The sequence below is a fragment of the Magallana gigas genome, chromosome 7 (genome assembly GCF_963853765.1).
Source record: "Magallana gigas chromosome 7, xbMagGiga1.1, whole genome shotgun sequence".
Classification (NCBI taxonomy): Eukaryota; Metazoa; Mollusca; class Bivalvia; order Ostreida; family Ostreidae; genus Magallana; species Magallana gigas.
Window position 1 is genome coordinate 39,424,132 of NC_088859.1, and position 25,923 is coordinate 39,450,054.

The window sequence follows — 25,923 nt, forward strand, 5'->3', positions numbered from 1 at the left end:
GTCATCAATTTTTGTTGTCTCAATTTTTTTCTTTTAAAAACAATGAAAATGTCAATATAGTCATTGTATCCACTTAAAGTTACGAAAACTGTGCATTTATTATTCTTATAAGTTCATTTATTATCTAAGAAAAAAAATTATGTTATAAGGAACAATAACTCTGTATAGCGAATATATTAAACTTGACGTCATTTCCTCGTGATCGTGTGTATGTGGTGTTTCTGCAATTGATAAAAATATGTCTGCAGGAGGTGGAGGTGCCTTTGGGGCAGGGATGGCGGGTGCCCCTTTTGATCCCGTACAATTTATCAAGAAACCACAGGTCATATTAAGGATAGCAAGCACGGTATGCTATGTAACGTTGAAAGTGTGAAAAAGTCGATACAATGTATCTCTGTTTATCGATAAAATTATCTCCCTTATACTTTGTTACAAACGCATTTTAAGGAAATAATGACCTTTTTAAACTTGCAACTATTTGTGAATAATGCTCTTCAATAAATTAACTTACATTTATATGTGTAGCACTTGTGAATTGCTATTTCGCGCATTTAGGTGCATGTATCATCATTTTGTGACATTGTGACTTGGACACAGTTTTTCAGCTGTTCAGCTCATTTCGTTTATCAGCTGTTTGTAAGATCTTATAAGATCTGCTTTATAACCACTTTTATTGTGAGGATATTTAATGAGATCTTCTTGTAATGGTATGATTGGTACAGCTGTGGTGTGTGAAAACTTCTTATGAAGAAATTTACCACAGTAGTGACTAGTCTGGTAGTAGAAGGGAAATTTTGCAATGTACAATGGCATGTTTTACCCATTTTACAATATAAATGATACAAACCATCTAAATTCGAGAAGTTATTATTTTTCAACATGTGTAATCATACATTTATTATATGTTTTAACAATGGTTTATAGCTGTACATGAAACAATTTTTTTTAAATTTAAAAATAGAATGCTTTTAGCATAACAATATCATAGATGTGAAGCAATTTTTTTATGACAAGGTCATGCATGCACAGAGACAGAAATAACATGAACAAGTTAAATCTTGATCTAAGCTTAATTTTTTTTCCCATGTATAAGGATGAAAAAATTTGGTAATGAAAGGTAAATATTCAGTTATTCATACCTTTCAAAAAATTCATTTGTTGGTTACATATAAAATTTGGCAACTTTAATATGGCTTGAAATTATTGATAGGCCAGTATAGATTTTGATTTCAATCAGTGTTTTGTGGAGAGTATATCTACCAGTACTTCCAGGACAAGGAGCCAAATTCTAGTTGATTTAAGTATGTTACAGTTACTATAGTGAAAAAGGAAATATGTAGCCTTGTGATTATATTGTTGAACCTGGAATAGACATTATGACATGACATGATTAAAATTCAAAATATAAACAACAGTTAACAACTTTGACTCAAACATTTGTTTCTTTCAGTTATTTGCAGTCATAGTTTTTGGGTGTATACTTGGAGAAGGTTGGCATGGTAACAATTGCCAAATGAACAATGATCCTAATGCTTGTGGATATGGGACAGGAATAGGAATCATTGCCTTTCTACTCTGCCTAGGGTTTTTAGTTCTTGATGCTGCTTTTGAAAATATCAGCAGTGTGCAGTATAGAAAGTATGTGGTCCTGGCAGACTTAGCAATATCAGGTGAGACATAGATCTGATTAAATATAAAGTGGAGGTCTTCCTTGCATGTTTTAGGAAATTACTAATTTGTTAATTATTGATATATGGATTTAATATAAAACGACCAGACAATAGTCAAATAGTAAAACAAAAGTTAAGACTTCATATTGAAGAAAAAATCTTTAGATATTACCGGTAGAATACATTTACCGTAACATGAATTTGTACCATACTGTACTAAAATACAAATTGACAGTGAATAATGAATTCATTTTTGTAATAAAAGGAAATATTTAAAGATATTATGAGAATGAAGAATAGAAATTTATCTGAGAAAAGCAAGATAACTGTTCAGGTTTCAGTTAATACATTAGTGGGCATAAAGCAACGAAAGCTTACAAAATAAGAAATATTCAGCTATTCATTTTAATGACTACTTGTGCTTTGATTACTATGTGTTTATATATATGTATGAACATCTTAATTTTATATTGCTGTTTCACAGGGATAATAAGTTAAAGCAATAAATGTATGCAACCATTAAATAATATATACCCTAATGCTCTTGCACATATATGTATATAAAACATGTACAGGTATTACTAAAACATCCATGTTCTTTTCTTACCAATTTTTTTTTACTGATTAATATTTATATCTTTGGAATATTCATTGATATGTGTTAAAAATGTAATTTGTAAATTCATGTAAATTAAGACCTTGCAGGATTATTCTGTTGCATTTTTTACTACAACTAGAATACTCTCAACTGTTTAAGCATTAATACATTCATCGATTGAAGGTTAAATCAGTCCTGTAATTGAGATAACAGATATGAATTGTAAATGACAGTCCAACATATCCAACAAATTGGCCACTGCATCTACAGACTTTTCTATGAATACATTACTGTCATTCACACCCAGAGAATCAATGACTGAAGCTCAGCAGTCTGTAGGAACAGAGGTCTTTGCGGGTCTTTTCTTGTAGTAGTTCCACTGTAGTGTTTAACTTATTGACTGGGCCGCAAAGCAGCAAAAATATTTCCCAGATACTCAGAGGATGCTCATAGCATGGAAGAAAAATCAATAGCCACTAGCATACATTCTTTAGATCAATGTTTTTTTCCTCAGATTCTGGTCAGTAGCTAGTATACAATTTATGGATGTTTTTTTGTTATTTTATACTATCTTGACTTGATACAGGTCATGAATGATATACAATACATGTTTGGGATCATTGCACAGTGTTTGAAATTCAAAATTATTTCCTATTGGACAAAGGGGTCTACATGAATATTCCCAAGGCAATGGTGGCTGAAAAATTACTCTTCACCTTTTTTTTGGGGGGGGGGGGGGTGGAGACTTTAAATTCATCTATGACTTTTATTCAAACATGTCCATGATGATCTATGCAGCTAAATAAGTGATATATATTAGTTATTCTGTCCATAACCATAGTCATTGTTTAAATCACTAAGATCCTAAGAAGGTTTTGCTTTTTCATGCTGAGGGTGTAGCAGAACTACCATTTAGAAAATGCTACATTGTTTTCCCTACCAAATTTCATAAAGTTCATTTCACAGCTAGTGGGTGTCTGTCACAACTCGCAAGTATTTGCAGTATATCGGGTAAAACAGATTGACAAAACAGAGTTTTAAATGATTAGAAATAGTTTAAAGTAAATAGTTTATTTAGATTTTAATATAAAATACCGTATAAATTTTATATAATAGAATAACTAGTTTTACCAGGGTCGACGAACCAACGCCTAATATTGAACGCTGTCACTGCAGGTTTGAAAGTTTATAAGATATTGGAGAGAATCATAACAGTTAAACAGAATGCTTCTCTTTTGGTGTTTTGTTTTAATATTTTACATTAAATTTAATTAAATACTTTTTTTCACAGTGGCAGAGTTGTAAAACTGGTAAATACCCGGTAGGCTATAAATTGATTGAAAATTGTGATTCCATGAATATCCAATTTATTATCTAATTTGTAAATGATCGGGATATTTCTGCAAGTTTAAAGAAATGCCAATTTCAATTTGGGATCCATATGCCTATTTCTTAAAATGAGGCACTGGTGTTTTTATGCCCCTTTCCTAAAGTGACGGGGGGGGGGGGGGGGGGGGCATATAGAGAAATAGTGTAGTGTTCTGTCATTCCGTCATTTGGTCCATTTGTCATCATTCACTTTCCATTTATTATCTCTCATCTCGACAACATTTGTTAACATTCAACTCAAATTTGATATATATACACATAAAAATATGCTGGTCAAGTTCAAATTTGATCCAGGTCTGATGATTTTTGACAGATTTATGCCCCTTTGAACTTACGGTAGATAATTTAAGAAATTTTTAGTTTTTGCGCTCTAGATTTTGAAGGGATGTATATATAAAGTTGAAATTGCGAATTTCGAATTGGTTTCAGTTTAGGTTAAAAATTCAGTTGGCACACTCTTACTATTGAAAATACATATACAGGTATTTTATCAAAAAATACAGGTCAAGTTCAAATTTGGACATGGTCCGCTGATTTTGGACAATTATCTCGGCTACAAATATACTCCCAAATAAAAACCTCCAAAAATCTTCTGTACAAACAATTAATTGGCTGCCTGCAGGGGCATTCATGGATTCATGTGACATCTAGTTATCAAATATTTTTAATCTAATGTAGTTTTGATGATGATGATGGCTCTGAATCTTTGCAGGACTGTGGACCTTCCTTTGGTTTGTGGGATTCTGCTACATGGCTGATGCTTGGAGAAGAACAGATGTTCGAGACATTACAATTTATGCACCTAGTGGTTATGGGCATGACAATATTCGAGCTGCAATAGCATTCTCTTTCTTCTCTATATTATCTTGGGTAGGTACAATTCCATGTCAAAGTTTCTTGTTGTTTTACATATAATAATCAATATTTTATTTTAATGATAGTTTTAATTTTTTTTTTATAACCAATAACCTAATCATAAAAATTTAATTCAGATGTCAGCATATATGAAAGACTTCAAATAAAGGTTTTTGTATAGTACTTGAAACCATGCACTAATTGTAAGACCCTTATCATACCTGCACTTACTGGCTATTTCGATGAGAGACTGCCCAATTTATGGTCATGCATAAATGAAAATGGTTAAGTTTCAGGATTTCAAGGAATACAAATTTTTATGAAGGATGAAGGAAAAATTGGATGTTACAAAGTATGTTACATGCTATGTATATATTTTATATAAAGAATCATTTTTTATCAATCTAGGGAGGCATAACTTTCTTTGCTGTTAGGCGGTATCGTGAAGGATTTGAAGATACCTTTGCACAGAGAAGCAGTTATGATGACCAAACCCAATCATCTCCATACTCTTCTTTCCCAGGGAGTGAAACGGGGGATCCGTACCAGCAGCCACCCTTCAGCGGTACTCAGAAAGAGCCTACAGACTTCCAACAACCCACATACTGAGAAGGGCGGAGATAACCTAATAAACAAACATTTAGACACAAGTATAAATGTATCTATATCTGATGTGTAAGGTAGTGTAGAAGAATAGTATGTGAATAGCAGTAGGTTATTTATTGCGGCTTTTCATATAGATAATTTTCAAAGTCACAGTTCTGTGTAGCACTTCTGACTTATAAAGAGAATTTGTTACAATATCGGTATTGTGAATGTTGCCTGCTATGTTTTGGTGTTTGATATATCATGAATGAAGTGCAAGTTTTTGATTTTTCTCTTTATATACTCTTGTTTTGGTTTTTTTGATCTCATAACAAGCTCACTGTCAGTAATGATGGCATGTAGTTTTAATGTTCATTTTTATTTCCAACATATCATAACATTACAAATACACAACTACAAAGGTAACATATTGATTGGCTAATGTGTAACTTACAGTCACTGTATATGCCCCAAAATGGAAGGTCCTTTAAACAATATTGCTGTGTACTCATGCACATGAAGAACGTGTAAAATGTTTTTAACTGATACCAAATTTATGGTCCCTACATGTATATAGAAGTCATGATTGATGTTCAGGAATAGTTAATTTATGTTGCTTTAATTAACTTACATACACTTTAACATTCCATAATTATTACTAAGAGTGATGCAGTTGTGTAAATATTACAGGGTACCGGTACATTATAAGTGTTTAACAACTTTATATGCTAAATGATTTTACCATTATACACAACATGTGAAGTGAATTCTTGAATGCTAGCTGGCCTCAGGAGTTCCTGGGACATTGAACAGCTAGTCTAAATGTACATTAAGTAGACAGCTTTTGGTTATAATTACTGGTAAAAATAAAAGCTCTACTGGTAATTATCTCAAAAAATCTTCTCTCCTATCTAAAAAATTTGATAAAATATGTGCTTTATGAATACTCTTAACTCGCCAATCTTTTTTACATAAGAGGTTCAAGATTGACACAAACTTTGAATTGGTTATGTATTTTTCATAAGAAAATCACGAGGAGACTTGATGATGGACAAGTGAATACAATTTAGTCTGTTGTGTGAATGTATATATGGATGTCACACATCTTGTTACTGCTATTTAATACTTTTTTATTTATATTAACTCGGTATCATTCCAATAGTTTGACCTCTTTCTTTTGCTTGGGTTGTGGTGATTGATTTTTTTAATCATTGATTTCTATGATAATACCCGTATATATACATGCATTATGCTGCTTGAATGACGAATGGAGGTTTTCAGTATATGAAGGATTTTGTTACGTGTTTTTTTGGGTTTTTTTTTACAACAGCATTGTGTATTACATTGATGGGTAGGAGTCACTGTGTGAAATAACAAGTTGTAGGTTATATTACTGAAGTTTTACTGTGTAAATGTTCATGTTCATACAATGTTGTCCTTGTTTATTCCATATCTAAGAGAAATCCTTGAAAAATCTGGCATAATCAAACTTGCATGTTTTGAAACTGACAGGCTTAGTTAGCATAGTCATGGCCCTTTGATAAGAAATTAACTCTCATAAGGAGAAATTCCTTGAACTAACCGGCAATTTCGATCAAATTTGACCTGTATTTTATGCTGAAAGTGTCACCTAATTATGATGAAGATTTCACTACAAAAATTATTGCCAATCAGTCCAATTTTTTAAATGTGATTTGTGTAAGGGGTCAGCAATGTCTGTTCAATCAACAGTGCTATCAAAAACTGATTTTACCTTTTTGCAATTTTTTGATTTGTTTAAAAGCCGAACCTGTATTTATCCTATCCGATATAGATAATTCTGCATGTAATATATACGGTAAGTAATGATTTAGATACATACGATGTTTTTAGCTAGGATACTTTTCTTTTTTTGGATTTGTATCGGAGTTTAATTAGAATGTTAATAGAAAGTACATTTTGTAATGTTGGATATCTTCCAAATTTTCAAGGGTTCAGTCAAATAATATGCCTAGCAATCATACTGTTGCATTCATTGTAGTAAACCAAAATGTACAGACCATTGTTTTTAAAAATACATGTATTCTTTTTTATTTACTTGATTTTTTTCCTCACTGTTGCTGAGTAAAGTGATGAAGTTAAAAAATTATTCTGTCTGCTTAACATCTTGAATGAGATAATTTAAATCAATGTCAATTTGTCTACTGGAAACACAGAAATCTCTAAAAAAAATTATTTGTTATATTTCTTCACACATAATCTAATTAATGTGATGGCATTGTTGGATACCTGATATTTTGATTTTTTTTTAAGATTTTTCACAGACTGTTTTAAAATAAGCTTTAAAGAATTATCCATAAACAGGTTAAAAAAGATACTGGCTTTAATTTTATAAACGTCTTTTTATTTGCTTAAATTGTATATTGTATAAATAGAATTAAACCAATAATATTGAACCTGATTTAAAACTGGGAAATTCCTTTATTTGCCAGAAAGTGCAATCTGCAATCCAATTTTTTCCACATGAAACCCAACTTGTCAAAATGTCATATTCTGTTATTGCATAATATATATATATTATCACTGTATAATATTTTGTGTTAGTTTATTAAGACTGCAGTAAAACTTATTGTCATTGACCCAGCTTTCTTCTTATCAATTCCAATACATTCACATGATATGTGAAGCCAATGCAGCTTGTGTATGGAAATTGATTATCATTACATTTGTAATATATCGCTGATCTTGATATAAATTCTGTATCAACAAGAAAATATTGTAGGACAATGGTGGGGTTAAAAAACTTCTTAAAATTATGTGGTGTGTCATCAACAATTATACCATCACCACCCCACTCCCACTGGACCAATAAGATAATGTTGGCGTCAATTGGCCTACTAGTTATGTCCAGGCATTGGTCTAATTGTTAACATCTATTGCTTTATGTAGATAACTAACCTTCTACTTTCTGTAAGGTTAAAAATTAAGTCAGTTTGACCTCGGATTTACCTGGTACTCTACTATTCCTCTTGTTGAACAGTGGCAGCACAGGCACCTGATGTATATTTTTCTCATACTAAAAATATATACCCTCTACATAATAATTACTAGGTGGAGAAATTTTATTTTTATTATGAGAAAAAATATGTAACGCCAGGTGCCTGTGCGTGGCAGGTATTTATCATATTTTACAGAGTTGTTTCGCTTGGGTAATGTTTAACCTGTTGCATGGATTTCAAGGAGTTTGCTCTTTTTTAACCTATATCATAACCAATAGTAATTTCGTGTAAAGGACAACTGGCAAGTATATCACTAAATAAACTAGGTACCAAGGTACTTTTATCGATAAGACCATGACATGAATGATAATAGGTATTCTACTTGTCGGTTCCCAACCCCTTGATTCCAAAAAATCCCCCACAAAAAACTCTGTGCCTAATTATCCAGTATTTCCCGCTGGAATTACCAGCGTCTTCCCACGGCCTAGGTGAATTGAATGTCCGGTTATCTTTGGGGTTTTTTTGGTTGCCTAAAATGGGACTCGCCCACTACACTATTATATCACTGTTGCAATGCTTTTATGCCTTGCTGTTTGCATGAACATACATACCGTATTACAACAGAGATATCACGAATTTCTCCAAATTAGGTAATAGATACATGTTTATCATGCAATTTTAACTCCTTTTTTCTGGATTATACAGTGATTGGTATCACAACCACGCAGTCCATTTACTATACGAGACAAAAATCGTATACATGTAAGTTGGAGAATATATAATTAATGTAATATTGTATAAAGCCACTTTCACATTCTAGTATAGGGTCTTAAATTTCAAATGAGCTGCCTCACCCCCACTCTCTTTTTTGGCAGTCTCTACATTTCCTTTTTGAGAAATGAACAAAACTAACATTAAAGGGACTTGGACACGATTTTAGATCAAAATTTTCTTTTTCTTTTGTTATTTATTAAATGGTGTACTTGGTCATTTTGAATGATTGATTAGAATTTAAATGTTGGATGTCAAGTAATAAAAGAGATACAGAGGTAAGAAATCATTGTTATGCAAACAAAGCTCGAGTCTTATATTTGTTTACAAATAATGTAAAGTATGGAATTACCATTGACCAAATGACTGGTGGCAAACGAGGTAATCTGATTCAATGTGCTCATAGATAATATGATCTACAGAAAAAAGCAACATTTGATTGAGACTTATACCAATAAAACACATATTATGTAAACCATAACCAATCGAGCTTTGATAACAACACAAAAGATTTTCAACCTCTGTATCTTGCTTATTATAACTCAATATTTGACTTTCAAATTTTGACAAAGCAATAGCAGTACCCATATCAACCATTCTAAACATTAAAATTGGAAAAATAAAATTTCAAATTTTAAGAAGTTTCATTTACATGTACTACACTCCCCTCTCCAAAAGGAATCAATATTGTAAGAATTGACATACATTCAAAGAAGCGATGGCAACGGTATTTGCAGGCACGAAATGATAATTAAATTGTTTAGATATAAAATAGTAAACTTCTGTTATAGTGACTCTGTACATACATGTCTAAATGTCTATGGAATTTCTTCGGACGTAATGATTCTTGACTCTGGATACCGATTCATATTGCATATTGCATCGGCATGCCCTCGGGTGTTTTCCTTCTGAATTTTCATACTCTACTCTCATATGCTCTACTATTAATCGGAATTTAGATAGCCCGTCCAGGGATGTGACGTAAATTAAACATGGTTTGCATTTTTTCACCAAGTTCACAAAAAATGAGCTAAACAAAGTTTATTAGTTGATAAACTAGGTTTTTTGACTGTTAACTATATTTTACGAACCGAACACTATATCAAACGATAGTTAAAGTCTGCAACACCATATTAAACTGTTGTAAACTATAGTTTACGAATACTAATCAAGTTTATCAGTTTTCAGTGTTAATTATAGCTTACACATCTGAAACTATTGTTCACAGATGTGAATAATAGTTTCAGGTCGTTAACTACAATCACATTCGATACACTAGGTTTATAGACTGAAACTACATGTATGTTTAGCTCAATTTTGTAAATTTGGCGTTATGATACGCCAAATTCACAAAAATGAGCTAACCTGTCTGTTATTAAACGTTAACTTAGGTTTTAATGATTAATAATCACATCTGTAAACTATAATTTACATTCGTTAAATAAAGTTAAAGTTGTTAATTATAGTTTTACAAATTGTAAAGCTACATTATGAGATACACTATGACCGAACGCGCATAATTTACGCAGTGGAAACAATTCGTTTTATTATACTTTCATGCTAAATACTGAAATCTGATTGGTTTAGACACAGTTGGTAATCCGTTTTATTACCCTCAGCGTTAGCAACACACTTAGCAACGGGTAACATTAAAAATTGTTACACGCGCGAAAATTATGCGCGTACGGTTCGCTTCGCGTCGGTTGACAATGGTTTTCTCGGGGTGTCAATTTCAACTGTTACCCTCCCAAACAGGCACTTTTTATATAGTGTTACCCGTTGCCAAGTGCGTTGCTAACGGTTGACAATGGTTTTCTCGGGGTGTCAATTTCAACTGTTATCCTCCCAAACAGGCACTATTTATTTTGTTATACTGAATGTCTTAATTTTTAAGAAAATTTTACTGCTTTTATATAGGAATAACGTGGAATCTACAGCGAACCGTACGCGCATAATTTTCGCGCATGTAACAATTTTTAATGTTACCCGTTGCTAAGTGGGTTGCTAACGCTGAGGGTAATAGAATGGATTATGAACTGCGTCTTAACCAATCAGATTTCAGTATTAACATGAAAGTATAACAAAACGAAATATTACATACGCGTATATTATGCGCGTACGGTTCGACGTAGAATTCACTTCATTTTTATATAAAAGCAGTAAAATTTTCTTTAAATTTAAGAAATTCAGTATAATAAAATTAATAGTGCCTGCTTGGGAGGGTAACTGTTAAAATTGACACCCCTCGAAAACCATTGTCAACCTCCGCTTCGCGTCGGTTGACAATGGTTGTCTAGGGGTGTCAATTTCAACAGTTACCCTCCCAAACAGGCACTATCTATATAATTTTAAATAATCGACTGTGAAACTTTGTTCAGCTCATTGTTGTGAATTTGGCGTGCGATATTGCCTAGATAAGATTTGCAATAATTCTATACTTAGTTGAACATCACTCCACGAAAAGTATAGAGGGAAACTTACGAGGTAAGATTAAGAAATCTACCATTAAATGACTTAGTTATACATGTTATTGTTTAAATATGTTCGTTGCACATTATAACGAATAATAAAATTGTGTTCAAATCTTTGTATAGCATAAATCACGGTTGGCAATAATATGTCATTTAAACTATCTAGACCTTTTCATTCATGTGCTGTAGTCTATATTTACTGTTATTTTTTTCTGTGATTTGTTAAAATATGCATTGCAATAGGTCTTCTTAATACACCCAAACAAGCTTCGATGAATTATAAGGAAGTTTATGCATTAATCCCGGTCCATTGTTTCAAGCCGTTAAAAAAAATCCAATTCTTCATTAATTTGTTTTTATTAATTTGATGAAAACAAAATATTTTTACCAAAGAGATAAAAAAAATGTTAACAAAATTCGATTAACATATGTAATAATATATTCTATAACAAAACATCAAAATAATGTATGATTCATATTTTGTAAAAAATCTTGGTAAAGAAGATGGGTGGATAAGGCGTGTAAAATGCCTATCTAAGGACGGATAAGACACTGAAAACTAAAATATCAACAAATATGATCATTTTTTAAAACAATCATTCAAAACAATATATATTGAACAAATCATCGATTTGTAACCCTTAAAAAAGTTTAATGTTTGGAATATGTTGACTTAAACTGTAATAAGCGTATTAATTCCTCTAAATTGATTCTTTTATAGAGTGAGTCTGTGCTCCATATTTTTGTCATAGTCTAAATAAGGTCTAATGGAAGACAAAGCGATTTCAATCAACAAAAACGTGCAGAGATGTCCCACTATATATTAAAAATATCATTTTGTATCCCAAAAATTGAACATTTTAGAAGAATAATACCTTCGTAAATCCGTAACCAAAGTCATATATAACATTTAAACATTGGAATTTCTTGAGACTGAAATGGATCAGTGGTTAAAGCACCAGGCATTAATTAACCTTATATAACTAGGATGCTAATGTTGTGGACCACCAGGATTTAAGGCATGCAATATTTTTTTATATCGTTTGTTAAAATATAGTTAGAAATTGTGCTTTTGCAAAATTGTATTAAAAGTATATCAAACAGATTTAATATGAAAAATTAAATTTTAAATTGCATTTTACGACTAAACCGAATAGGCATTTTCGCAATCTTATCCCCCCATCTTCTTTATATATATGTACATTCCACTCTGAATAACAATTTTGATTTATGGGGAGGAGTAAGAACATCCAGTATATACTGTAAAATTTTCAAGAGATGTTTAAGATAATCTTGAATATAAAAAGAAAAATTGCACTTGTTTACAAGCCTAAGAAAATATTTTGAAATACACAAATATACATAAATTTAAAATACACACATGAATACTGTAATGTGATAAGTTTATACACACAAACAATGTACAATGTAATTGAAAGACTTAATTCTATGTACACTGGCATTTCAAAAATAAAATTCAATAAGGATGACACGATTTTACATATACTATTATACATTGTAAAGTTTTGATTTTTTACACGTGGGTGCTTGTTGACACATGGGATGAAAAATATCTAAAATCATTAGTACACTTGTAAGATTGTACGCACATTAAGTTTATATACATACGGTGATTTTTTACACGTGGGTGCTTGTTGACACATGGGATGAAAAATATTTAAAATCATTAGTACACTTGTAAGATTGTACGCACATTAAGTTTATATACATACGGTGATATGATTTAGGCAACCATATAGACGTGTATATTTTTTTCAACGTTATCCATTGTCGGTTCTTTCTTTGCATGCTTTCCACTGTTAGAATAGGTAGTTCGTTGTCACTTCGCCTAAACGTGTTTTAACCAACCCAAGAAAGATCGACAGTTACCAAGCAAGTGCCAGTTAAAGCTTTCATCGGTCTATATAACCGACACCAGCTGTGAACCGTATTAAACTTAAGGCTTGTTTTCCATTTTGTTGGACACTGCTTTAGTTTTCGAAAAACTAATTTTTGAAAATCATCATTAATAAATGACAGACAAGACCATATCGATAATGAAAATCAGAAGCCTCTTAAATTTTAAAAGCAGATGTGGTCTTTTGGCATTTGAGTGTTCCATATTGTTTGTTCACATTTTGAAATCATCGCGCCCTAAAGCCTTTACTCCGAATTCCACAGTAAAGAAGAATCACTGTTAACACAAGGGATAAACTTTTTATGAATGGAAAAAGTTTTCCTAAAGTGTCACATGTTTTGGAACAACATGTCACGCAATTGATGATTGGTGGAATTATAATCAGCATCAGAACTATAAAAAAAATAAAACAAGCATTTGATGATTAAAATAACGAAATTATAACGTATTGGAAAATATGTTGAAGTAGTTATTTTGAAGTGAAAACCCCGCCAAGAATACACACTTTCATTTTTTAAAGAAATTCATAGCAATTACCATATATCAAATTTTATACTGAAACAAATTTTTAACGAGTTGAATATATACATGTATATGTATATGTATATGACATATTTACCGGAAAAAATGTATCCTTTGTACACGGATTTCCATTGTTGAATTTTTATGCAATTTTTGCACCTGTGTCCGTTAAATACGAAAGTGAACTGCATAATAATCCCAATAAAAACAATCCAGTCCAACACAAAGTACCCATACGCAGCGTTTCGTGAGCACGATTTTTGGGTGTGGTCTGTCGACTTTTGGGCGTGGTCTGTCGACTTTTGGGCGTGGTTTGTCTTGTTTATAATAAAACTTGTTTTTGTAGGTTTGGGCTGATAATCTTTTGAATCTGTTGTATCACTTTGTGGCGTACAATCTTTGACTTCCAAATTAACTTAAAGAAAATGACATATTTATAAGTGTAAATATATATCGAGCTGGCAGCACATCAACATTTAAAAAATCAAACCAGCCAATAAAAACGCTTCATTCTAGTTCGTAGTTTGATTTGAACATTCCTAATAGGTCATTATACAATGTCAAAACAACTTGAAACCTCGCTAATACATGTATCTGACATGAAATACAGAATCTCTTCGATAAGTTCACCAGAGACTAAAACATTTCGGATATAAACATTACTAATATTCTGAGTTGTTTTTCTCGCGAGTAGTTAATTTTACAAATATGATATCAATCTAGATTTTTGTCTTGTGTATTTTGTTGTTGCTAAGCGTGTTTAATCTTTTGCTATATAAAAATGATAACAAAATATTAGGTTAAACTTCGTCCTCACTCCTCAGGAAAACATATACATAACATAGCCCCTTTCTTTGACAAAGGTGCATGATAAACGTTGTTGATTTATCGTTTCATATTTTTACTGAACAGTCCACACTGAAATGATTAAGTGCAATTTTAATTTGACTGTATATATATCGTTTTGTTGACATTATAATTATGATAACAAATATTTTTCCTGCATGCTTATAAAAATAGTCGAAAATCTGATCGGTTCCAGATATGCAATGTAGAATCATACAGATAACAAATGAAACATTGGGGAATTTTAATAGCGACTTTTATAATGAGGCTTGTGTGACGTAATGTCATTATCTTGACCTACATGCATTAAGCCAAACGTTGCATCCTGAAATATGAAATATCAACAGCCCTCTTCAGTCCTTGAAAACATTCATAAACATGATGTATTATTTATTTTATCGCTAGAAACTTTTGATATTTGTTCACTTGATCTTATTCAATCAAAAAATGCAAAGTACCTGGATCTGTACAGTTCATCATCTGTGAACCAAAAAATTCCTTGCAAGGGCGTTCAGTAGAATTGTTACATGGTGGCAAATCGTCGCAAGACGTTCCATTACATTTAACGCACTCCAATTTCTAGAAAAAATACATTTGTTTTATTGTTTGACAGCAAAATTTAGTAACATCTTTAAATAGAATCTGCAAGACTTTACCCTCTCAAAATCAATGATATCATAAAAGAATTTTAAAATGAAGATACGACCCCTTAATCATTTCTGTGCTTAAATGTTGAAATACTTTATCTTACACAGATAATATAAAATACGTTTTTGTATTTGTATAGCTTCATAAATCAACTTTTGAAAATAATATTTATAGCCCTTTTCTTTGTGATTACTCACAATTTTAAACCGAAATTTTTTAGGAAAATATCGACATAAATTGCGCACTTTGACACGTTCGATACTCATGACATAGCCATAACATTGAAGATCTCTAACAAAAGCCATCTAAAAATGTCAAATATAAATAAAGATTATTGACAGGGTCCGACCGAAAAAAAATATAGCTAAATAAAATTAAAATTCGTTTTTAATGTAATTTGTTAACTAAACAGTATTTATATTTAGAAACTCATATTGCATTTTTATAAAATCATTTATATAGAAATGAATCAGGTTCGTCCTTCTTTAAATGTAATTGTGACGTCAATGACACATATTTACCTTAGGAAGGTGACAGTAGTTACCAGTGTAATCTATAATATAAACAATACAAACATCAAAAAATTGAGTGACAAATCCATACAACTGTCTGATTTTAAACAAAATTATAAAATGACCGAAACCTAATACTGAACATTTGTAAAATTAGTGAAAAAAATTTGAATTTTTGATCCTGTATCAGTAATTTCGAAATCTGTTATCAATTTTTGATCGTGTTTCAGTAATTGCGTAAGTTATCTTAATGTGTTAGACAAGTAAAAGAATTTTATTCTTGTATATCACTGTTGTATTTCATTGTTAATAGGAGCAAGAGTATTAACTTCCTTTCATCATCAGACGAATTCTTCTGTTTTTTATATTCCTATAGTGTTCACTGTTATAGGGAGGTCGTAACTATTTAGTTTACTAAGGTACAATAACTGATAAATTGTTTTTATTTTCACAATAACTGAATCCAAACACAATAAAGAAAACCAAAATTATTTGCAATACCTATGGCTTTAGTGCAATCACAGGCTCCACATATCGGCTCCGATAAATCTAACCCAAGAAATTCAGAACGGTATCCACCATTTTGACATATCGGAAAACGATCACTGCAATCAGAACCTTAAAAACAGAATCGTATAAACGACTATCATGCCATTTCTTAAGAAATTAACGCATACTTGCATAATGTAACATCAGATATAATCGTTTATCATTTACCAGAGTAATATTCTGGCGAAAATATACATCTTATGCTTGACCCGTTCTTTTAAAATAGGATTGAGAGAACTCCCCTACACCCCTCCTCCCACAACTGAAATGGATCTCCCTTGGGAAAAAAAACGTTATAAAAGAATTAATTTTCCATATAAAAAGTGCAAAAAAGTAAAAATTCCACAACTGTAATAGGGTTGTTTTACCGAGAACTATTCCACAACCGCCAGTTATGTAAAGTTACATTGTAAGTTGTGTTAGCGCGACGACGTGTTGTTGTTTGACAGCGCGGTGGCGTGTTGTGCAAAGTTGTGTTAGCGCGACGACTTGTTGTGTGGCGGAACTCATTTCAAACGCGCAGCTGGCTTTTGCAACGGCCGTATCCAGTCAAACCATAGACCTGAGGTGTGTTAAGCAAAGAGGATACCCGCGAGCGTTCGACAAAATCCCCATTATATGCAATACACAAATTTTTGCAAGCGCTCGCGCTCAGCTGAATGAACACGCCTCCGTCAAAATGACCTATAGTTTATATATAATATACAATTATTTAATGCTTGAGCAGTCAATAGACCAGAATATTTTTCCCGAGGTGCAGGGAACAGCTCAGAATGATCTATTGCCCGAGGCCAACGGCCGAGGGCAATAGATCATCCTGAGCTGTTCCCTGCACCAAGGGAAAAAATTCTGGTCTATTTACTGTTCAGGCATTAAATAATTGTTTTATCACCTTATTCCTTTTTTAGTTTTCGGGGTTTACAATTTGCATATTGCAGATGGTTTTCGTGCCATTATGCAATAAACTAAGTTTTTTTTTCATCTTTTACATGCACAAAACCTGTTGCATGCATTGCAACATCTTCATTTAATATTAGTTTACACAAAGAAGGGGGAGTCTTCAACCCATTAGATTTTCAATAGTCTTTTACCTTATATGAGGCTTTAAAACTGTTGATTATTTGATAATCCATTTTGATAACATTGAATTTGGTTTCACTAAGTACTAAAAACAGCGTCTATGTAAAGGAATATACATTCCCTGAGAACTATCGAAAGGATGTAACATTAACATACCCGCGTTCTGAAATACGTTGCCGGTCCAATAGATCGCAGTCTATTGACCGGTAGTCCAAAAGATCGAAGTCTATTGACCGGTGGTCTAATAGATCGCAGTCTATTGACCGGCAGTTCAAAATAAACGCAAATATTTAATTTGTAATAAAACAACAAAATCCCTTCGATTAGGTAATAATAACGTTAGTACACATTTTAATGGCTTATCTCACGGTGCAGTTTCCCGTAATAAATTTGAAAACAAATCATCGCCATCGTTTGAAGTATATGTGTAGCTGAACTTACTTAAAGAATTCCAATTCTACCTAATCCTATGGAAATCCATCTAGTGTAGTAGGGGAGGTGGAGGGGGGCTTCTAGGAGAAGATAATTCCAATTCTATATACACTGGAGTTTGATACATGTCACCTTGCATCTTGGGAATGTCTAATGCATGACAACTCCTTTATATAGTTACATCAGTGACACAAAATTGGCCAAGTATGACCATATCTATTTTTTGTGTTGATCCAGAATATTTAAGGAATAAGTAATCAATCTGAGAGTATAGTAAAGTGATCAAATACGGTTGGTGGTAGTCAAATTCATAAACCCCATAGGGCTATATGACTAATTTCATTATCACCTCGACTGAATTTGATCACCTCATAATAGTCAAAGTTTAATTCCTTATTACTTATATTTGGATATTTGTCAGCAATTAAATATTTAAAAAGTCACTCTTAAATCTTCACTTACATTTTACACTTTGCAGCAGTTTCGAATTGTCCAGTAGGGGTATCTGTTTTGTACAGAAACACTTCTTAGAATAGCGCTCATTGCCTTCAATAATTACATCTTCTATTTCTAGAACAAAAAAATGTGATGTCATTGCAAGAAAATCTTTGTAGTATACGCTGTGTGTGTGTGTGTGTGTGTGTCTGTGTGTGTGTCTCTCTCTCTCTCTCTTTCTCTCTCTCTCTCTCTCTCTCTCTCTCTCTCTCTCTCTATATATATATATCACATCACACTAGGTACTAATAACCGATTTGTAATGTAAATATAATTAAATTCATTCATTCTCCCAAAACCATAAAAATTGCACAAGAGGTAGATATAAACTATAGTCAAATAAACAAATAGAACTTATTCATAAGCTTACATGTATATTTGTGGAGAACAAACAGTCTCAATGTATAGTTTTATTAGAAATAAAGTTAAAATTGGACAGGCTAATGGGGGTGACATTTGTGTAATAATTGTTGGTATCATACTTAGTATGTTAATTGAATAATTCTTTTAGCATTATTAGGTGATCAAATACAGTCGATGTGATCAAATCCAATAAAACTCGAAGGGCTTTATGATAGATTTGATCACGCCCGACCATATTTGATCACCTCACAATATTCAAAGAATGACTCCTTATTACTTATATTTATACAAAATTTTCGCAGTATTATTAACTGTACGATTAAATATTAAAATAGACATTGATGAAATGTATTGGGCTATACATATGCATGTACATTACAAAATTGATTCGTAGTGTTATCACATTCAAAGACACTGGAATATGTAAATAAACGTCTAAATACTCACTCAACTCTTCTGCTTCTTTTTGCATCTTCGTGCAATTTCTAGTTGTGTCATCGACCTCTGGATTAGAAAAATGATTTATCACTATTGTAAGGTCCTATTGTAAGGTCCTATTGTAACCGTACCGGATACATGGTTATTTTAGTAAGAACAAGGGTAAAACAGTATACCGCCTTCTCCATCGGAGCGGAGTATAATAAGAAGAAGAATACTGTTTATTTCATAATATAAATAAATGCGTTTACCTTTTACGTAATCTGTGTACTTTATGGTAAGGAGACATTCAACTTGCCCTAAAAGTTTTTGTTTAAACATTTATACATCCTTAAAATCACAATACTGTTTTAATAATTGACCACCGTCTAATAAAAAAACCTTTGAAAAGTCAAAAGTCAACTTGCCCTAAAAGTATTTTTTAAACATTTATACATCCTTAAAATCACAATACTGTGTTAATAGTCAATTAAAAGTAAAAAATCAACTTGTCCCGAAAAGTAATTTTTAAACATTTATTCATCCTTAAAATCATAATACTGTGTTAATAATTGACCACCGTCTAATCAAAAACCTACCAGTGCCATGTTCCCCACCCCGGAACGAATCTTGTATATTTGTTATCGACTGGGTGTTATTAGTACTGTCCTGGTTTTTCGTAAAGAAAATGCTCAGCGTATAGAAATGGAGGACCTTTATTAAAAAGGGAAAGACATTAGTTGACAAGCAGAATAAGTCTAATCCTTTATATAGACATGTAAACATACAAATAAAGAGATACAAGTACTTACCAACGAGACTGTGAAGAGGATCTGAAATGTGACGTATAAATACATTAGTTATTTCATTTTATTCGAAACAGCATGCAGAGATGATAGAATAGGGTAAATATACTTACTGCAGCAATAGCCAGATTTCTCTTATTTACCGAAGCCTGAAAAAAAAAACATATAAAAGACTAAGTTCTTTGTCGTAATGAGACCATTTTACTAACGATTCAATCACAATTGTGTAAAAATTTACAACAAACACACTTTTAAAAATTCCCAGAAGATGTGATTGTGTTCTTTGGCCAAAGAGGCAGCACAGTTTTAGAAAAATTATTCGATATTCATAAAACCTCTAAGGTTCAATCTATGTTTATTCAATACTATGCCAAAATTCGAAGGTTTCCCTTTTGAAACGCCCCTGTAGCTTGTTATATATACATGTAATAACACAGCTAAGTCTGCGGGGATTTTGCATGGCAAAATATTTCAAGCTTTGTTTTGATCATTTTTGTTTATTTATCATTTTACCAGTTCCTCTCCATTAATATAACAAATAGTTGTCATGTGCATTTCAAACGTCGTACATGTCTTTAATTGAGATCGCTTGATTATTTTAACCTACAAGAATCACTAGTACATTTATAAACATTTTTATACACGTAAAAGATCTGTGCGATTTATTTTCAGTCTTCTTTGAGTGTGTGTTGTTGTTTTTTTATTCAGTTAACGTACATTGGGAAGACCAGAGTGTCTGCCGTTTTCGTCATCTGTTGAGTTTCCGTTATTTAGATTGTCTTTAGTCTAGATGAACAAAAATAAATGAGTAAATAAAATTAATTGATCAATCAATTAACATTAATCCAACAAATATAAAAGCCTTATTATTATACTCATCATTGAGTAACTACATGTGTATGAAATTATGAATATGTACTTGTGGTGAATCATCATGGCGAATAAGTTGTATTTCGTTATGTTCAGCCATTTGAGTTGTGGGGGGACTGTCGTTAGTCTCTGGGTTGTTGACTCCTGGGTCAGACACCGCTCTTTGTGTTCTAGGTCTCTTTTTGGGGGTAGGCTCTTGTCTTTCGTCGATCACAGAATCGTCCGTATCTGACGCAGCAACGGGGTCGTAACGATAATTACAGGAGATGGACCTTCGAAGGGATGTCTTCATGACAAACTCTGCTCATTCTGGAAGGAAAATCGGTTACTTAGAACTATATGTTGTCCTTTGCACATGAAAGATAGATCTATATTTTTACCCATGAAACATTTAATCACGCAATGCCACTGTTATAATGACTTAAAAAACTCTCAACTTTCAAAAGGGTAAATTCATTGCCCGATGTGATGCATTACAAATAGGTCCATTTTTTGAAACCCTATTTAATCAAGTTAAACAGAAGAGTTGTATGAATTGTATGAAATGAGGGATCACAAATTAAACCCATAATTTGGTTTGCTAGGGATGGAGATGTCTTGAATACCGATTCACTAAAAATAACTCATTTGAGAGAACTATAAGACTCTGTTTGTAAACAAGGATTTTTATTTAATTTGACCCTATATATCTATATGTTTATTCACCAATCAAGGGCACTCGGGGCCGGTGCATATACATTAAAACAATAAAACAACATGATTATAACAAATAAGACCGCGGAACATTAACTGGCAAGATTTGAAATATACAGCTTACGTCAATTTCACCTGTTACAGTCAAACCATTTGAAATGGGCGGGGACAAATTGACGCGGACGTCTGAGAAAACATTGGATTGAAACTGTAGAACTTTATAGGTAGCGTACTTTCACTTCTAACTTGTTATATAACGATCGAAAAACATTTCATTTAGCATTAGCAAAGCGATTGAAAAAATATTTTATTTTATCAATAAGTACATAATCAGCAAATATGATATCAGTATTTGGAGGTGCATTCGTTTGGTCGAGTGGAGAACTGCAAGAGTAGAACCATTTTAACAAGACCTTGGACTTTCGGTTGGACGTAGCTATCTATTACTTGCGTCAAGAAAAGTTAAAATGACGCGGTTTCAAGCGAAATATGCACCAATTGCGTAGTCTTAGGTCAAGAGCCAGACAAATCTTGTTGATTTCAAAGAGTAATGGCTGAGTGGACAGCAATGAAATAGACAGGCCTACGTCACATTGCTGTTTGACACGACTACCCAAAGTCCAAGCTCTTGTTAAAATCGTTCTAATTCTAATTTGCTCGTTTGAAGTATTTGAAGATCTCCATTGTCTACTTTCTGAATAGCAAGTAGACGATAGAAAAATCCTCGACCAGTTCTGTATAGGTAGCGAACGAATTCACACCGGGAGAGATTATACGCAAGCCAAAGCATTGTCCGATGACTTAATGTTGTTTTGTGGTATAATTTTAATTTATTAAATCGGAATTTGAATTGATATTCCGTGTGAATAAACCCCGTTTCAACAATGGCCCACTTGCATTGACTTCAGACTTGTGACGACTGAATCTCTGAAGTCATCAAACAATGCGTTGCCTTGCGTATGAAATCTCCCCAGAACTGGGATCTACTCATTTTTGCTGATTTTATACTTATTGATGAAATCCGATCGGTGAACCCTATAGCAAGGTAGAAATGCCGAGATGGATTGGAAATACACATCCTATACCAATGTTTTCTCAGACGTCTGCGTCAATTTTCCCCCGCCCATGCCATTTCAAATGTTTTGACTGTAACAGTTGAAATTGGCGTGAGCTGTATATTTTCAATCTTCCGCGGTCTTCATGGATGAAATATATAAATATTGTACTGTTAAGTAAGCATAGTAAGTTACAATGGGAGGTACATCTGATATAACACATACCAAGTTATCATACACATAAAATGCAAGGGTATACATTTATTTGCAAGTACATAAATAAACAGCTATAAAAACACAATCTCTATAAGAAGCATTGAAATATCTATATGCTGTTGACGCTCAAAAACATTAATTATGTAATAGAACACTATTGATTCAACATTCAAATACCGCATTCAAAATTCTCGAATTGCTATGCAAAAAACTGGATCATTTCATTTCAACCGAGTTATCCTGAGTTATTATATACCCACCAGCACTTGCAAGTACATAACACCCCCCCCCCCCCCCAAAGAAACAGCTAGACTGCCAAGCTATACATGTACTATCCTATCGTTGTAAATCATCGAAGTACATTATGTAGCGCCCATAACAACTTTACACTGAAAGGATTGACTAGACACCGTGCGCATTTACCTGTAAATCAGAAGTGCAAACTTCAGAACTCTTCCCCGGCAGAGGCAGATTAAATTCTCCCTATGTCGTCTAACGACAGAGAAAGGGATCCGATTTTAATCAGTAGAATATCAATACAAACGAGTTCACATAATTTTCACTAAATCTATTCAATATATGGTTTATTCAGCAAGAAAATAGATAAAACAGTCATAGGGGACAAAATAAACATACCTTACACGCAAACATCTCTCAAGGATATTGTCTCGAAGAACGATCGAAAAACCCAATGCTAAATTTAGATTACGAGGGAAACCCCTGTGTGGCATATACCTATGACTAAATGGTCAATGCAACGAGGTCGTTTCGAAATACATTCACAAGCTTAAATGTGGGAATATAATATTCTATTTTCATCAAACTTTATCTACCAACTCACTAGTTAGTACCGGTAAATGCCTAGACTTAATGTTTAAACTTCTTATTTCCGAGAGAATTTAACAACAGTGATCTATCTAACAGAAATCTTTACATTCAAGTGCAAGACGGTATGTTATTAATAAGTACATGTTATTAGTTGAAGGTCGGGTAAGGGTCTTGTCACAAAAATGTTAAATTTTGTAACGAGACAATGTACGTATTATAAATGTACAATTCCTATCAATATAGTTAGTAAATATCAATGCAGATTTGGTTTTTATTTTTTTTTTGGGGGGGGGGGGGGGGCGACCGAAAGATATTTATGCTTGTTTGGCGAGGGGGTGGGGGCAGACACACTCCAACCGATCTCTAGATCCGCATATTGGTGTAAACCACATCACGACCAATCTCTTTGTAAAAAAAATAAAGGTAAAGGGCAAAATCAATTAAATTTTTAAGATTTATTCTGAAGAGGAAAATTAAATTAATGCAGTAAAGATTATCATGCATCTTCCTCCTTTTTTCTTAATTTGTAAGATAAATTACATAACCAATTAGATCTAAAAGTCGGGAGAGATTCGTCTTGGGTTGACGCGGTTCATCACATGTATGCCCAATTAATACAACTCTTTGAAGGATTCCCTTCATCAAAGAAATATTGTTTCGTCTGAGCAAGCTCCAGTAACAACAAGTACATATACTTATGATAAGACGATTATATATTTTTGAAATAAAAAAAAATGCGACATATTCACATTTATAAGTATACACAACGGACTATGCCAAAGAGTCGAGGCTGGTTTGTTGCCAAAAAAGTAGAAGTATCTTTACGTAAAAGAAGAAGGTTTAGAACACTAATTTGAGGAACACATTAAAACTAAATTTCGTATCAATGGTGCCATCTGAGAGCTCGCAAAACATCCAGTGAACGAATTCTTTACCCTCTCTTTTCATAACTTTTGAGCGCACACTGTTCAGATATCCTTGAACGAAACGATATTGATCAAAAAGCGTCTGAAGACAAATAAACCTCAAATAAACACGAATGCCCCCCACACAGAAAGCATGCACACTTTTCCAAAGGGGTCACTTGTTTGGGGTATTGTAAAGCGTATAGAATATACCGATTATAACATTATATCTTTCCTACTTTATCTCTTAATCGAATTCTAAATCAACATGACATCTATTATGAAGCCGTGTTGGAGCAATTGGTCATAGCACAAAGAGCACTGTACTTACATTTGACGCATTTTGTCAGTCGTATTGTAATTTAAGGCACTAAATAAATCCACTTGCAAAAACACATCAACTAAAACTGAAACCGGTGGCTCGTATGTCTGCGATATTTTATCACGTGTCAGTTTGCCAAAGGGGAATTTCCCAGCATCATGTTAAAGAATTCCAGACGGTGTTTATCAAAGGCATAAGCAGCAAGTGTTTCATAGTACAAAATCAAATACACAGCTGTCCTACTGAACTTCTAAATGAACTCCCTTTCCGGATGGACAGGAGAGAAAAGGAGGCTGCTTGAATGTACAGCATTCAATGAAAACCATGCTAGTATTATTAGCTTCATCACTTACTGGTAATACTAGTATAGCATTCCCTCTGTGTATATGTAGAGGTATATACATGTAGTTGCAAATTCGTCAAGTTTGAAAACATTCAAATGCAATATTCATTTTACTAAATTTCGAGTACAAAAATAAATAATTGTAATCACTTTTCAACCTCAGAGAATGCAATTATATGATCTTAAACAGTTACAAAGCAATAATGTTTCAATCTTTATTTCTTTCCTCAATTTAAAAATATTTCAAGTAGCACTTAAGTCACGCTAGTGTTTTTACATTCATTCAATAAAATGAATAATAATTTAATCAATTGTATGGAGAATAAAAAATATCTTATTCGTTTCTAACTAAATTCAAATTAAATGTTTTATTCCAGTCAGAAAGAGAGAGAGAGAGAGAGAGAGAGAGAGAGAGAGAGAGAGAGAGAGAGAGAGAGAGAGAGAAAATGCGAATTAAGTGAGGATTTAGATACGCGTGGCGGATGTTGAAAAGTTTAAGTATCTGACACTACTCTTGAAGCATGTGTGGTTTTCTTAGTAACTGGAATAAGTACGTCTATGGTTAATCGCTTTCCTGCAACAGGAACTGATGTAAGAAAATGTTTTAATGTACTGAATTTTGACAATTCACTCACTTATTATGCTCTCCGAAATCTAAATTTATACAGAAATTATCATTTACATAAATATTAAGAAAAAATGGAAGCAATGAAATTAAGCCTGCTTCCTAAAGCATTTTTGTGCACACAAGTTAAAGTGGAGATTTATATAGATAAATAAAATACT

At 32.7% G+C, this 25,923-nt stretch overlaps 2 protein-coding genes across 13 annotated transcripts in view; one reads left to right on the forward strand and one right to left on the reverse strand.

Moving 5' to 3' along the window:
* The first annotated feature begins 171 nt into the window (after positions 1-171).
* LOC105348869 (synaptogyrin-2) lies at positions 172-7,715 on the forward strand. The gene is made up of 4 exons (XM_011458458.4): positions 172-346; positions 1,451-1,670; positions 4,370-4,527; positions 4,921-7,715. The coding sequence occupies exons 1-4, from the start codon at positions 239-241 to the stop codon at positions 5,119-5,121; spliced, it is 687 nt and encodes a 228-aa protein (XP_011456760.1). The 5' UTR covers positions 172-238; the 3' UTR covers positions 5,122-7,715.
* Positions 7,716-11,655: 3,940 nt separating this feature from the next.
* Positions 11,656-25,923, reverse strand: part of LOC105348870 (uncharacterized) — a 35,637-nt gene continuing 21,369 nt past the window's right edge. For 9 of the 12 annotated variants that reach the window (XM_066065353.1, XM_066065351.1, XM_066065347.1 and 6 more), the window contains 13 exons: positions 20,825-21,084; positions 20,623-20,691; positions 20,019-20,054; positions 19,912-19,932; positions 19,699-19,813; positions 19,372-19,419; positions 19,130-19,186; positions 18,287-18,394; positions 16,265-16,381; positions 15,773-15,804; positions 15,062-15,182; positions 13,855-14,172; positions 11,656-13,628 (listed from right to left, as the gene is read on the reverse strand). In XM_066065353.1, the coding sequence (XP_065921425.1) occupies positions 13,462-13,628; positions 13,855-14,172; positions 15,062-15,182; positions 15,773-15,804; positions 16,265-16,381; positions 18,287-18,394; positions 19,130-19,186; positions 19,372-19,419; positions 19,699-19,813; positions 19,912-19,932; positions 20,019-20,054; positions 20,623-20,691; positions 20,825-21,067 (1,452 nt within the window). In that variant the 5' untranslated portion in view covers positions 21,068-21,084 and the 3' untranslated portion in view covers positions 11,656-13,461. Of the gene's footprint in view, positions 13,629-13,854; positions 14,173-15,061; positions 15,183-15,772; positions 15,805-16,264; positions 16,382-18,286; positions 18,395-19,129; positions 19,187-19,371; positions 19,420-19,698; positions 19,814-19,911; positions 19,933-20,018; positions 20,055-20,622; positions 20,692-20,824; positions 21,085-23,162; positions 23,351-23,375; positions 23,698-24,803; positions 25,217-25,923 lie in introns of those variants that run through there. The other 3 variants (XM_066065349.1, XM_066065352.1, XM_066065355.1) reach the window with 3 other exon arrangements.